At 38.1% G+C, this 15,414-nt stretch overlaps 1 protein-coding gene across 3 annotated transcripts in view; it reads left to right on the forward strand.

Annotated features, from left to right (window-relative positions):
• The window catches only part of GPC5 (glypican 5), a 1,355,126-nt gene that overhangs the window by 615,929 nt on the left and 723,783 nt on the right, over positions 1–15,414 (forward strand). The window contains exon 7 of one of the 3 annotated variants that reach the window (XM_059996232.1): positions 7,989–8,019. The exons of the other annotated variants lie outside the window; for them this stretch is intronic. Within the exon in view, the coding sequence (XP_059852215.1) occupies positions 7,989–8,003 (15 nt within the window). The 3' untranslated portion in view covers positions 8,004–8,019. Of the gene's footprint in view, positions 1–7,988; positions 8,020–15,414 lie in introns of those variants that run through there. 3 annotated transcript variants of the gene reach the window in all.

The raw sequence follows: 15,414 nt of genomic DNA on the forward strand, positions 1-15,414 counted from the left end.
GAGCTGCTGGGCCCGTGAGCCATGGCCGCTGAGCCTGCGCGTCCGGAGTCTGCGCTCCGCAACGGTAGAGGCCACAAAAAAAATCCTAAATTTTCCTGAGTTCTTATTAGGGTCTCACTGAGTCAAGATTAATTTCACCTGGAGGTCTTGTTTTTTCTCATCATGAGGAAGCAAGGTTCCAAAAATCTGGCAGGAAGAGTGACTTCATCCTTCTGAGTGCCTGAGTGACAGTCACTGATGAGCTTAGTATCCTTGCCTCTGAGGACAACGGGCTTTCTCCTTGATGACCTCAAAATATTTCCTATTTTGGTCTTCATATACATGGAGGTATACAGTATTTACTATTTGGGCTCCGGCTTTTTTCCACTCAAAGCTATATCCATGAAATCCATCTATTATTTTATATACCAGTGATTTATTCTTTTTCCTGCTGTGTAGCATTACATTGTTTAAATAGAGAGCTTTTTAATTCATTCTACTGCTGATGAACACTCAGGTATTTCTGTTGAAATTGCTGGTTGTAAGTTATACATGTGTTTAACTTTAGTAGATGATATTAATCATTTTTCCAAAATGGTTGTACCAATTTAGGGGCCCAGATACAGATATGTGAAGAAATCCTACCAACAACAACAAAAAAAAAACGTGGACAACCAATATGAAAAAAAGCCGAATTAGTTCAACAAGCACTCACAATATACACAAGTTTATGAAAACCAAGGATTAAATTTTGATAAAGAGCAGTAAGAATCTCAATTGAGCCATATGTGTGAAAACAATTGTTCTTTCATATTATTAAATAAAAAATAGATTTAGGGCATGATGAGTGCTTAATTGAGGCTTTTTATTGGCTAGACCTTCAAAGTTGGACTTTTTAATTCACAACAAATCCTTACAGCAATTTTATGTGTGGATAGAATTAGGAAAATAGCCCTGAGGTTATTGAATAAAATGTTTAAAGTACCTTATAGGTTGATGAGAAAATGAAAGTGAACAGAGACACCAAGTGTAAGCGATAGAGAAGAGTGTTTACAGTTCAAGTACAATCAAATGAAAAGGTAGCATCTCCTAGAATTCTTTAGGTAATTGTGCATATTTGCTATTTTCATGTTTTGCAGCACATTATTATTTCTTTTAATAAATTTAGTTAGTTAGTTTTGGCTGCATTGGGTCTTTGTTGCTGTGCGCGAGCTTTCTCTAGTTGCGGTGAGCGGGGGCTACTGTTCGTGGCTGTGTGCAGGCTTCTCACTGCGGTGGCTTCTCTTGTTGTGGAGCACGGGCTCTAGCTGCGCGGGCTCATTAGTTGTGGTGCGCGGGCCTAGTTGCTACGCGGCATGTGGGATCTTCCCAGACCAGAGCTCGAACCTGTGTCCCCTGCATTGGCAGGCGGATTCTCAACCACTGCACCACCAGGGAAGCCCAGCGCGTTATTTTTGGCCCAGGGAGTCCACTCTCTTTATGGATATGCATAGTGTTCCTAACTAGGAACAACTTAGAGTCTCAAAGTCTAAAGATAAAGAAAATTATCATTAAACACTTCTGATTCTAATATTGAATACCTGCATAAAAATTTCCCACCACCTTCCAACAAATGACTTGCTCGAACCATTTTTTGATTAATCATCACTCACTATCAGGCGTTCTCTTCCTCCTTTGGGGCTGCAATTAACCCTCTTTATATTACATGGTATATACAAATGTTATTTTCTTTCAAAGTGTTATTACCTATATTTATGTATTTACATGATTCACTTGACGATTTTTTCTATCTGTGAAATTTCTTCAGACATGTTGAATACATCATAATTTCTCCCACTTTTATGATCAAAACATTTTTGCCATTTAATAGTTTTTTTCTTAGTGCCAGTTTCAGAAATGAACTAAAGTTAAGTGAAGAATTGGTAAACTTGAGCAGAGGGATACCCATGTCTTATCAGTTTGGCTCATTTAGTTTACCTAGTTTTATTGAGCTTTGCTTTATTGTGCTTCAAAGATAGTACATTGTTTTACCCATTGAAGGTTTGTGGCAATCCTGTATCAAGCAAGTCTACTGGCACCAATTTTCTAACAGCATATGCTCACTTTGTGCCTCTCTGTCACATTTTGGTAATTCTCACAATATTTCAAATTTTTTCATTATTATTACAGTTGACCCTTGAGCAACAAGGGGGTTAGAGGTGCTGACTTCCATGCAATCAAAAATCTGTGTATAACTTTACAGTCAGCCCTCCATATCTGAGATTCCACATCTGCAGATTCACCCAACTATAGATCAGTACGTACCTATTGGAAAAAAGTCTTCATATAAGTGGACCCGCGCAGTTCAAATCACTGTCATTCTAGGGTCAACTGTATATGTATCATGATGATCTGTGATGATCTCTGATGTTACCATTGTAAAAAGATTACAACTCACTGAAGGCTCAGATGATGCATGACGGTTAGCATTTTTATCAGTAAAGTATTTTTAATTAAAGTATGCACATTGTTTTTCAGATATAATGATATTTCACATTTAATAGACTACAGCAGTGTAAACATAACTTTTATATGTACTGGGAAGCCCCATAACTGTGTGACTCATTTTATTGTGATATTTGATTTATTAGGGGGGTCTGAAAGCACACCCGTAGTATGTCCCAGTGCCTGTATTTGTTTATTTCCCAAGCTTAACCTAAGACACTTCCCCTTTTCAGGAAAACTGATTCCTAGACATGTTTAAGTGTAAAGTATATTTCCCTCTTTTATTATTTCTACCAAAACTAACAGCTGAATTTTTGTTGTTGTTGGTTTTTTGTGTTTTGTTGTTTTTCACTCAAATTCACTCAATATATCTGGGAAATGTAAGAGACAGGTTATTCCTGTGGTCATTTATATTTTCTTAGGGCAGTTTCTTATGATATGCCTAGTTTCATAATATTAAAAAAAGGGTCAAATTCTCCCATTATTAGGCCACTTGAAAGAGTTTATAATAATCCTGCAGCCTTACTTCTAGAATAATGAGGGCAATATTTTTTTTTACTACATTACTGTGTAAAGTTAATATACCATTTTTGAGTTTTTTCAGTCTTATAGTTAATAGTTATAATTGCCAAGAATTGAAGACAGAACGTTCCAGAAATATATATGTATATGTGTATATATATATATATATATTTTTTTTTCTTTCTCTGGAAAGTTTCTGTTACTCTTTATAGATTCTCTAATAGACCATATTTCATAGCCTACATTGAACCCTGTGTTTGCATATGTAAGTTTTACAAATTAAAGCAAGAGTAAGAGAGAGAGTAAGAGATAACACACTGACCAAATAGTGGAATTACCTCCATGGCTCAGTGTCTATCTCATTATTCAGCATGTTATTCTGCCGTTTTCTCTCTTCTCGAACCCTATATCACCTAAAGCTCACCACACTATGCTTGAACAGAGTTGTTCCCTAAAATGACTAAGTTCATCCAACGCTAATTCTTCCAAATTTCTTTTTCTTTCCATACAAAAGTTTCCATCTTTAAGATCCTCTCACTGTTGTGGCCTCTCCTGTTGCGGAGCACAGGCTCCCGACGCATAGGCTCCCGACGCATAGGCTCCCGACGCATGGGCTCAGTGGCCATGGCTCACGGGCGCAGCCGTTCCGCGGCATGTGGAATCTTCGTGGACCGGAGCATGAACCCGTGTCCTTTACATCGGCAGGCGGACTCTCAACCACTGCGCCACCAGGGAAGCCCCGAAAGTTTCTGTCTTTAACCTATTCTATCCTCATCCGTCCCATTTCAGAAGCAGACACTACCCTCCTCTTTCCAAGGCTGATTCCTGCATCTGACCTGTTTATTCCAGCCCAGCACTTTCCTCCATTAGTTATCCTTTTCTTTATTACAGCTGTCACCTCTTATATTCTATTGGCTCTGACTTCACATATTTTATTGAAATTCCTTCATTTTAAACGTTCCCTCAACACCAACAATAATTATATACAACAATAAGGAATACTACTATTTATTATAGCCACCATATGTTGGGGAACATGCTACTAATTAGAAAACAGTCATGATAATAACAAATCCTTATTTTGACTTTCCAGATATTTCTCCTTGCTTTACACATATCAACAGACATTTAATCCTGGGGGAAAAAACAATGCAAGGGAAGCATTACTATAATCCTCATTGGACATAGTGGAAATTAGTGCTCAGCAAAATCAAGAGTTTCAATCCCACACACAGAGGAGACTGCAGTGCTGGGAGTTGACCCCAGGCCTTTGGACTCTAAAGCCCATAGTTTTACTTTATTTTTGCTCTGTCATCACATCAATCTTCTTAATAAACTACCACAATATGGTACTAATTTTCAGCATTCTAACGAAATTTGTTTCTCACATTGTGGTCATAGACCCTCATGTTTGCTCTATTCTAGACACATTTTCTGTGGTATTAGATACTTAGCAAATCTATCTGTAGAATCATCTTTCTCCTTTGCATTTCTGTCCAAGTTTCTGGGTGTCCTCTTGCCCCTTGGACTTTCTTTTCTCATTCCTCTGCTATCATCTCTGTTCCTATTGTCCTTTCTTATCATTGTTACCTGAGTCTCTATCCTCAGACCACTTATTTTCTAGAGGTGCAAACATTCCTTGATCAACTTGAATTCTCAAAAGTTTAATAGCCATATCTGTGATCTCTTCTGGTGTACATATCCAGTATGAAATATAAAAACTCTCTTTTTAGTTCATTATTTCCACTGGTTGCTCTAAGAGACCCTCTAATCCCAGTCATCAAATCCTTTTGATCTTGCCTCCACTATTTTCTCCCTAGACCCTTCTCTCTCTCACCCTGAACACTTCTATCACCTGATCTTCATCAGCTCTCACTAAAACTGTTGTAAGCACCTGCTGCCTGGTTTTCATCTCCCCAAGGTCTTGTCTTCAATTGGTCCTCCATCTAAAATCCTTTTGATAAGTACTTCCGTCCATTGGACTTTTATTCACTCTTCTGTATTTATTTTTGCTAAGAGCAAATCCTGAGACCCAAAAGATGAGGGAGTCAGGTGATGTTGGAATTGAAGAAATGTATATACTAAGAATGTTAGATAGCAATTATAAAGGGCCAAGTAAGAGTATGTGTCTGAGGCAAGAAAACTTTGTTATAGATAAGCCTTGGATAAAGAATTGGCAAGAAATGTGAGTGAGCACGAAAGAGGGGCGATATCTTGCAGATACTATGAACAACAGTTAGTGTAACCTTTACAGAGGGATGGAGAGCTATTTAAAGCTTTTAGGATAGCAGTGGTATCATGATATTTGCCATATGTGTAGACCACACGGACTGCAGTATGGAAACTGAATTGGCAAAGTTGCTTTTAGGTAGTGACTTGGAATTTGTGTCTGAGAGTGGGGTACAGGATACCAACCAAGATCCTATTTCAAAAGTCTTAGTTGGGAAATCCAGGTTCCTGAAAGAGAGCATCCACTGGGAAACTGAAAAGATATAGATCTGAAATTTATTTGGGAGATGAAATCCACATAGCAAGTTGATCACCAAAAAGAGGCTACTCTAGTCCTATGGAATAGCAAAGCCATAGACTGACAGCTTTTGATAGTTTCATGTATGAGATTTGAAGGAAAGAGAAATCTGCAGGATTGAGTCTCAAACACATGCAAATAGAGACACAAACTTAACACCAGGTAATAGAAGGGAAAAGAATAGAAGGGAAACCCTTTTCCTTTTATTTTTAGTCTTAAGCAGCTCTGCTTGCCTATGTTGGGACTTCCTGAATTTGAATGCAAGACCTTATTAACTTCCTGACAAGAAAGATCTACTCAAAGATAAGATTTGCCATGTGTTGCGAAAATTCTGAAGTGGCCCTTCTGTGGCTTCCATAGATTGTTTTATCAGTGTATTTAGGGGTACTCAGTCATTGACAGCCAGGCAGGCAGTGACTTTCCACTAGAAATGGATAAGTTAAACTTGTTCTGGAGGAAAAAAATGTCCCACAGACCTCTTTCAAACAGAATTTAAAGAGGAAAATTGGTGCTTGCCGTTTAATAGTTTGTAATTTTAATGATAAGGGTCAACAGTTTAGCTGTGTTAATAGGAACTGAGCAGTAATAGTCTCATGTTAGTTTTCTCTGACTAAAGGATAATTGAAGGACAAGAAAATTGTAGACTTGACCTCAATATTCTAACTAATAATTCATCATTCTTGTATCTGTAAATGTATTGTACCCAAAGAAGGGGATGAGAATTCTGAGGCTGTGGATTACTTTTGGCTGTCATTATGCCTATTTATATTGAAATTTGGACATTTTCTTTCAGTGCCCTGATTTTTAGGAGACAGAGCTTTTCTTAAGAGTTGTTTTGGTGGTGTTTATTCATTTATTCAATCAGTCAGAATTTTGGATGTATCATCTATCATGAGTGACTGGACTAGTCATTGAGATATAAAACTGAATAGGATAGGGTCCTTGCCTTCAAAGGGCTACCTTTCCAGGTGGAAGAAGGTTTCACTTAGCATTTTGTTTGGCTACAATCTGTAACAGAAATCCAACTTTGGCAGCTTTAATAAGTAAGAGGTCAGGGTTGGCAACCCCAGTCTAGTATAGCGGCTTTATGATATCATCACAGAAAGCACACTTTCTTCTCTCCACCCTGCCACCTGTCATTTGTCTCTCTTTCTGGTGGTCACAGGATGGCTGCTTCATCTACCCACATTGTTTCTGTGATCCTGTGAAAAAGGGGAAAAGTCAGAGGGCACATATCATATGATAGCTGAGATTTCTCTTTCCCCATCATCACGCCCGGAAGGCTTTTATTCACACCTCACTGTCACTAGTCTATCAGATCAGATGACACTCTTTAGGTACCAGAAAGCCTGGGAAATCAGTATTTTTAGGCAGGCACATTGCTGACTCAAATGAAACGAGATTCTGTAAATTAGAAAATAAGAAGAGAATGAATATCTGTTGACAACCAGCTGTTTCCACCATGATTGATGGATTCCTCCTTCTCCAGAACAATCATAGCAGCACTGTGAAATAAGTGCTGTGGAGAAATGGTGTACAAATTCTGGAAATACAAAGAGAAATACACATGGCAATTACTTCAAATAATTGTTCCCAAAAGAGGTGATGCTTATGATGAGTCTTATTAGCTAGCAATTTTTCGGGTGGACAACAATAGGGAATACCAATCCATGAAAAAGGATCAATTTGTAGAAATGCATCAAAGTAAAAATGAGCTGTGCCCAATCAACAAAACCAAAGAATACTGGTGTGATGAAAGGAGAAGCTAATTGAAGGGATGATGATAGGAGATAAGTTTCTACGTATACAGTGCTAAGTACTTCGAAATCATTTGTAAAGACAGTGGAAAATACTTAAGGGTCTTATCCCAAAGAATTTCATAATTAGATAGATTAGAGAGAATGAGACTCAAGACCGTAGCATTAATCCAACAAGAGAAATCACAAGGGCAGTGCCAGAGATCTGAAGAAGATACTTCTAAGGAAAAAACTGGGTGTTACATGGAATTTGAGCGGAGGGTGGCCATTACGTTTTAAAGAAACAGAATTGGTGTTGTCTGGAAAGTATCCAGGTGTATGTATTCAATAGTTTAGAGGATCTAGAAATGAAAAGAGTAATTTGTGCTGTAAATTCTGGCTGTGGAGATATCAGCTTATTAGGCAAATATGAAATAATGCTTGTGGATAAGGTAACTCAGAACAAGTCATGAGAAAATAAAAAGATACAAGCCAGATTACTGAAGATAATATTAATGAAATGGGAGGGGAATAATATACTGTAGGAAAATTAAGAAGTGATGGTCAAAGAAACTTTAGGAGGAAACCTAACTGGGGGCAGTCCCCTGAATATTAATAGAAAAGATGATTCTTGGAGAACAAAAAGGGAGAGTTCAAGAGTGCCAAATACTAAGTTGAGTAAGACCTGGACAGAAACTGTTCACTAAGCTCAAATATTACATAATCATTTATCATCTTAGGGGGAACTAATTTAGTAAAGCTAAGAAAGAAGACGTAGATGGCCGTTCATTATGAATAAGGAACAGACGAGGAAGTAGATACTACCAACTGGAAACTTGGAAAGAGTGATTGGGAAAAAGAACAGATGATAAGAAGGCATCAATGGTAGGATTACAACAGGGTCATTTTTGTGTGTCTGTGTGTACATGTATGTATGTATGTACATATATATGTATGTTTGGAATTTGAGAAGTTTGAGAATATATGTTGAGGAGATGGTCAGTAGAGAAAATGTTATATATTCAGGTAGAGCAGAAGGTTATCCCTGTTAAGTAGGAAGTTGAGAGGTATTTTTTGGTAAAAGCGTGCATGCCTGTTTTCATGATAAGTGTTGCAAAACTGATCTGTATTATGATTATGAATTTGCTCACTTCAACTGCCTATCACAATCAAAGTATTTTTTCCATAGCCACCATTTCATGTGTCCATAACTAAATGTACAAAGCACCTATTGATAAGTACATAATGAGCAAAACTTTATCATTGTGAAATGGCAACGTGGCAGCTTTTAAATTTCCATTTCAAATTATTTATTTCTATTTTATTTTCTCTATGGATATCTTCACTCTTTCCAGGAGATAATAATAAATACATGGAGGATAAGAATTTGTATCACAGTTTTAAATGATATTCATTTAAGTGTCAGTGGGTTATTTTACTGTATTCTGGTGGCTTTTTTTCTTTTTGACATGAATTTCATCTTGTAGTCCTGAAGTTTTGTTCAATTTCAATCAACAATGTTTGCTCAGACTTTGACTTGCATCTCTGCTTTGAAGTTGTATTCAAAGGGGAAATAAGTGTCTTTGTATATTCCTTATAACAATTATAACAGTATTACCTAAAATATGTCTACTTGTTGTTAAATATTTTTATAAGTAGCACTAAAGCTTGTTTCAGACATGAGTTTATTCATCAGTCAATTGATATGACTTCTCTTCCATATGTTAAGCCCAGCCATTTGTCTTCATACAACATTTTAATACAGAGCAATGGATTTAAGAATGGAACGAAGAATTTGCTCTTGTGACTAGGCACACTTTTGAACCCAAATATGTCCGTGTGAAATGTTAGGGAAATGTGAAGGGATTCTCTAGGAATACCATATGTAAGTAATCATAAAGGAAATGTCTGCAATGGTGCTAAACTTCTAAAATATAGCTCTTGGATATGTAGTTTTTCATTATTACTTTTGGTCAGATAAATAGACGTTAATCTTAAGGAGATCAATGCAATAAAGACACTTTAAATAAGTGCTCAGTATAAGGAAGTCTTAAAAAAAATGATTGTCTAAAGAAGTACGGAGTGACCAAGAGAGCAAGATAGGGGTTACCTTTAGGAGAGCATTTGGTATCATAATTGTCTCACTTTTCTTTCTAAGGAGTGAATAGAAACTAAACGTAATGTGAAACACAGCTCTGCTCTCAAAGGTTTAGTATTTTGCTCTGGGATCAAAATACCAAATTTCCATATTTGAAAATATGGAAAAGCCATACACTTGGGGTTTTTTAAAAATATTTTTGTTTTATTTTTGACAACATAGATCATTGGTTTCCTCCTTTTCCTCAAGTAGCCATTTAGTCAGAAAATTAGTGGCTAGAAATAATAACATTTAGTAATTATTTCCTAATTAAAAATGAATGGCTGGGGCTTCCCTGGTGGCGCAGTGGTTGGGGGTCCGCCTGCCGATGCAGGGGACACGGGCTCGTGCCCCGGTCCGGGAAGATCCCACATGCCGCGGAGCGGCTGAGCCCGTGAGCCATGGCAGCTGCGCGTCCGGAGCCTGTGCTCTGCAACGGGAGAAGCCGCAACAGTGAGAGGCCCGCGTACCGCAAAAAAAAAATAAATAAAGAATGGCTGTGGAAATGGAGCATTCTCACCTCCTGCCCCATCTCCTGCTCTGACATATACACAGGAATAGGGGAGAATATTTCATGGAAGGGCCTAGCAGGGCTCACTGGGACCACTGTATCAGCACTTTTGAACACACGCATGCACCCACACGCAGAACCTCACTTCAGATCTTCACTGGACATTCTTTTTCCTTCCCCAGCTTTGAATTCCACATAAATTTTATGCACAAAAGCACTTTATGTAAAAAAATATATGCCATAAGGTTGACCTAATTATATGTCAAATACTGTACCATTTTCTTTCTACATAAGTAAATAATGCCTGCTTCTAAATGTGTACATCTAGGTATCTTTGTAATCTTGTTAACATGATACTTTAAAAACGATTTGACTGAGCAAGGAAACATTTTAATTGGAACATGAATATTTGACTTTTGACCTAGTTGATCCCGGAACGTTTTCCCTTGTGATTTCCAGCTCTGGGTTTATCTTAACAGTGCCTTTGCCTCATCCAAGATTACAGAAATATCAACTTGTAGTGCATTTGTAGTTCTGTTCTTAACATGTGCTTTTTCAATTCATCTGGAAATTACTGTGGTAAAGTTAACTCTATCCTCCCCACTAGCCAACTTTAAGAATCCCAACTGTAACCTTTTTCTGAAAACTCCAACCAGCTCTTCTACAGAGCATGTTTTCTGCTTCATTGCTGTGCAAGAGGATATCGATTCTGCAGGCTCGCTCTCCAACTACATAAGGTCAAGGAAAGCTAGTACTTCTTCTTTCTTGAAATATAGACATCATCCCCTCCTTTTCCTATTTTTGAATAAATTTCTTTTATCACCTCAGTACCACTCAAAGGAGAATCTTTACTCTCTTGTAGTTGATTTGTTGATCCCACTCACAATTTCCTCGGGGTAGTTCATGAGCCAGTGGGTAAGTAGTCTGTCGGGGGGAAGCAGTTTGGGGGAGCTCTGTCACGGATCTGCATCTCTCCTCACTGGCATCCACGGTAGCCCCGACTCCTTTCTGCTCTTTGGTGAGAGGTCACACAAAAGATCGCTAAATTGGTCTCTCGAGTCAAGCTTTCACTGAGGACTGGACAAAGTGACCCATTAGCTTAAGTGTATTTTTGTGGCTTTTTCCTGTGCGTGAAGGTCATAGTGGAGGGAAGGGATGGGGAGAAGCATCTGGAAACTTGACCTATGGAAACATAGCTGTTTCCGTAGGTAACTCTTTAATCCTCTTGCTTTCTGCTCGTCTACCCAGTTTTTCTCATCCACAGGGGTGCTATGTTGAAAAACTGTAACTGCCTGTAACCTGGCGATGTGTACTCAGAGCTGTGGGTTCCTTCTCTCCACCTGAGCTCTCAGAGTAATCCTACTCATGCTCAGACTTCTAGAAAGTCATAATAGCTTCTTTTTTTTTTAAAAAAATAGATTTATTTATTTATTTATTTTTGGCTGCATTGGGTCTTTTTTTTTTTTTTACATCTTTATTGGAGTATAATTGCTTTACAATGGTGTGTTAGTTTCTGCTTTATAACAAAGTGAATCAGTTATACATATACATATGTTCCCATATCTCCTCCCTCTTGTGTCTCCCTCCCTCCCACCCTCCCTATCCCACCCCTTTAGGTAGTCACAAAGCACCGAGTTGATCTCCCTGTGCTATGTGGCCGCTTCCCACTAGCTATCTATTTTACGTTTGGTAGTGTATATATGTCCATGCCTCTCTCTCACTTTGTCACAGCTTACCCTTCCCCCTCCCCACATCCTCAAGTCCATGCTCTAGTAGGTCTGTGTCTTTATTCCTGTCTTACTGCTAGGTTCTTCATGACATTTTTTTTTCTCTTAAATTCCATATATATGTGTTAGCATACGGTATTTGTCTTTCTCTTTCTGACTTACTTCACTCTCTATGACATACTCTAGGTCCATCCACCTCATTACAAATAGCTCAATTTTGTTTCTTTTTATGGCTGAGTAATATTCCATTGTATATATGTGCCACACCTTCTTTATCAGTTCATCCGATGATGGACACTTAGGTTGTTTCTATCTCCAGGCTATTGTAAATAGAGCTGCAGTGAACATTTTGGTACATGACTCTTTTTGAATTATGGTTTTCTCAGGGTATATGCCCAGTAGTGGGATTGCTGGGTCATATGGTAGTTCTATTTGCAGTTTTTTAAGGAACCTCCATGCTGTTCTCCATAGTGGCTGTATCAGTTTACATTCCCACCAGCAGTGCAAGAGTGTTCCCTTTTCTCCACACTCTCTCCAGCATTTATTGTTTCTAGATTTTTTGATGATGGCCATTCTGACTGGTGTGAGATGATATCTCATTGTAGTTTTGATTTGCATTTCTCTAATGATTAATGATGTTGAGCATTCTTTCATGTGTTTGCATTGGGTCTTCATTGCTGCCCGCTGGCTTTTCTCTAGTTGCAGCGAGCGGGGGCTACTCTTGGTTGTGAGCATGGGCTTGAGGCGCGTGGGCTTCAGTAGTTGTGGCGCACGGGCTTAGTTGCTCCGAAGCATGTGGGATCTTCCCGGATCAGGGCTCGAACCCTTGTCCTCTGCATTGCCAGGCAGATTCTTAACCACTGTGCCACCAGGGAAGTCCCCATCATAGCTTCTTGAGGGCTCAGCTCCTTTTCTCCCATTCATTACACATTTACACTGCATTTTCAATGGGCTCATGAAGAGTACAAAGGGAGTCTTCTCGGAAAAGATTGCTGAGATGTGAAGGAAGTGCCAAATCTCCTTGCTTATAACATTAGAATATAGAAAGATATTAAAATTGGAATTAAGGTATTTCCATCCAGCTATCTTGTTGAAAATTCAAATCAGGGCCACAGAAGAAACAAACTCCATTTCAGCCTTTCTTAGAGCAGCTTCCAACAAAGCTCACAGCTAAAGACCTTCTGACATCAGTCTAGCATAGCAGCAGTCTTCCAACTGTCACATGATTTACAGACATGTAACTATTAAACTAGTTTCAAAAATGCAGATGAAGCAGTAATGGCTGACCCTTGCATCCTAGTTTTAAAAGGGAATTGTGCTTGGAGAAACAGGAAGCTTAGGTATGTAAAAGTGCCTTTTGCCTTCTGGGTGACAATCTACCTGGGACTGACAGTGAAGTTCTCTGGGTCTGACAAGCAGCGCGGTTACTTGATCAAGGACTAGCTCTTTTACTTTTAGCAGCCACAGGCTTTAGGGACTCTTAGGGGCCAGAAGCCTGAAACTTCAGAGAAGACACCACCTTTAGTCTCTTTTCAGTACCAGTGTGAAAATCCAGTTCCAAATCTGCCTTCTCTTTCTTCAGCCTGGGGGTCGTTAATTAGGTGCTTATCCTAACACCTTACAACATACTTTCTGTATATGGTTTAATTCCCAAGCCATCATCGTTGCCTTTTCTCATAGTTTTTCCAGCTTCTCAAAACTTTTCTGTAAATGAGGCCATGTAGGCAAGCGCTCTCTCTATAACTTCACCTTCCATTCGTAACAGAAACAGTATCCGTTGCTTCTGTTCTGGTTTAATAGCTTTAATGTTACTGGCAGACTTTGCTTCCAGCCTTCTCCTAATCAATTAGGAGAGTCTAATTTTTTTTCCTCTATTTTTAGCTATCTAGTTTTATTCCTTACATGTGTTCCTAAAAAGGCCGGGCCTTTTTTCACCCCTCTCTTCAGAATGGTTAAAACATATTGGCAACAAGTAAAACAATTTTTAAAAATGTTTTCAAACACACAGATTATTTCCTTATTCTGCCTTACACACTGAAAATGCAAACGACTTAGAATACACGCTCCAGTCAAGTTGACTGTGCAGAGAAGAAATATTTACCTTTGATGCTGGTCTTCTTCGGAGCACACCCTGAAATAATTTACGATAATTTATTGAGACCAAACTGCTCTCTTATAATTATCATTATATACAAATAACTGATAAAATGGTTAGCTGCCATAAGGAAATTATTAAAACCCACACATCGTTCCAAAATAAGTGCATGAGCTAATTTGTAAATCTAAGGAAGTTCTTAATTTAAAATTTGCCACCTGGAAAATATTTGCAAGGTTGTTATATTTTATTACATCCGTAACACTGTTGACTTCATGTCATTTCTGTGCCTAGCTTACTAGGCTTTTGGAGACTAACTTTAAAATATGAAAATAAAAACAAAAGACCAGGGAGTTGGACTTTCTTCTCATGTTTATTACAAGTTTTACCAGGAGCCTGGGTCTCATTTATGTCACCATAGATTTATTTTACAAGTTTGGACTTGCACAAATGTGCCAGAATTTGAATGCCTTACACATTTTTTGAAAAGCAACTGTACTATGTGATGCACTGACCTTTTAGTGTTCATTTTGATTGGTTAATGGTTATACCTTTACAGTTCAGTCAGATTGTAAACAAGGGGAAAAAACTGAATATATAAAGGTCAGGAAAGTTTAGTGACAAAACTTGTGAAACTCTATGCTTTCCTATGACTAAAAATGATTAAAATTCATACATCTGCCTTCTAAACATATACTTAAGAAATAGAGGTCTTTAAAAGTGAATTCAAAACATAAATTACTGAATATTGTTTTCTTAATTTTGTTTTAAAGAAACTCTGTTTGTACCTTTTTCAAAAAAGTCATATTTCTTCGTTGAACATCTTTCAAATTATTATGTTTAAAGGTGAATGATATTGTGTTCACATAGAGTTACCATAATGACACTGGAAGTCCTCAAAGTTTAGGTTTTTATTGTTAGTTAACTTTGTTTATCCAGTTCCTAGAACATGATGGCTTAATAAATAAAAACTTCATTTATCAAAATTGAAATCTCAAAGGAAAATATACACGATATAAATAAGCGTCCAAAGAATGATAGAAACTTTTCAAGCAATAAAACCTCAGTCATTCTGAGAACAGTCTTTCAGAATTACCAGGCCTTCCATCTCACTCTGTACATAATGGCAAAGAAAGTTCCCTTCAGCATAGAATCATTCTTAAGCTCAGCTAAGAAAAATGATAACTGAAAAAAGCTGAATATCACAACTGACGTGAGGAATCAGGTCACATTGTTCAGGAGCACTTGTTGGGAGAAAATGTTTAGACGAAGCCCCTTTTACTTGAAATGACACAGGAATGGAGAAAATGACATCCAAAAAGGAGAAGAAAGAAAAGAGTACGCAGGAGTTGTGTTGTTCCAGAAGCCCAGGTGAGGAAGAGAAGCGGAGGTTAGGTGTAGAAAGCAATCAACATTCTTGACAGTGAGAAAGGGGAAAGTGGAAAATAAACGGTTCTGTAGAAAGAGTAAGAATAGTCACATGCGTGTCAGGATTATACAGATTCTGGAGAATCTGGCCTAAGCAAACACATAGAGGGTCTCCACTGTATGTGTGAATCGTGTGCCAGTCTGGTGCCAAGGAAGAGAAAAACTGCTGCATTTCCCAGGATAACTCTGGAGATGAAGGGTGGTATAAGAAAATTGTAGAGACCATTGCTCTAAGTGATAGAGCTTCATTGAAGTATTTTAAGAAGAA

Source organism: Delphinus delphis, chromosome 18, assembly GCF_949987515.2.
Source record: "Delphinus delphis chromosome 18, mDelDel1.2, whole genome shotgun sequence".
NCBI lineage: Eukaryota > Metazoa > Chordata > Mammalia > Artiodactyla > Delphinidae > Delphinus > Delphinus delphis.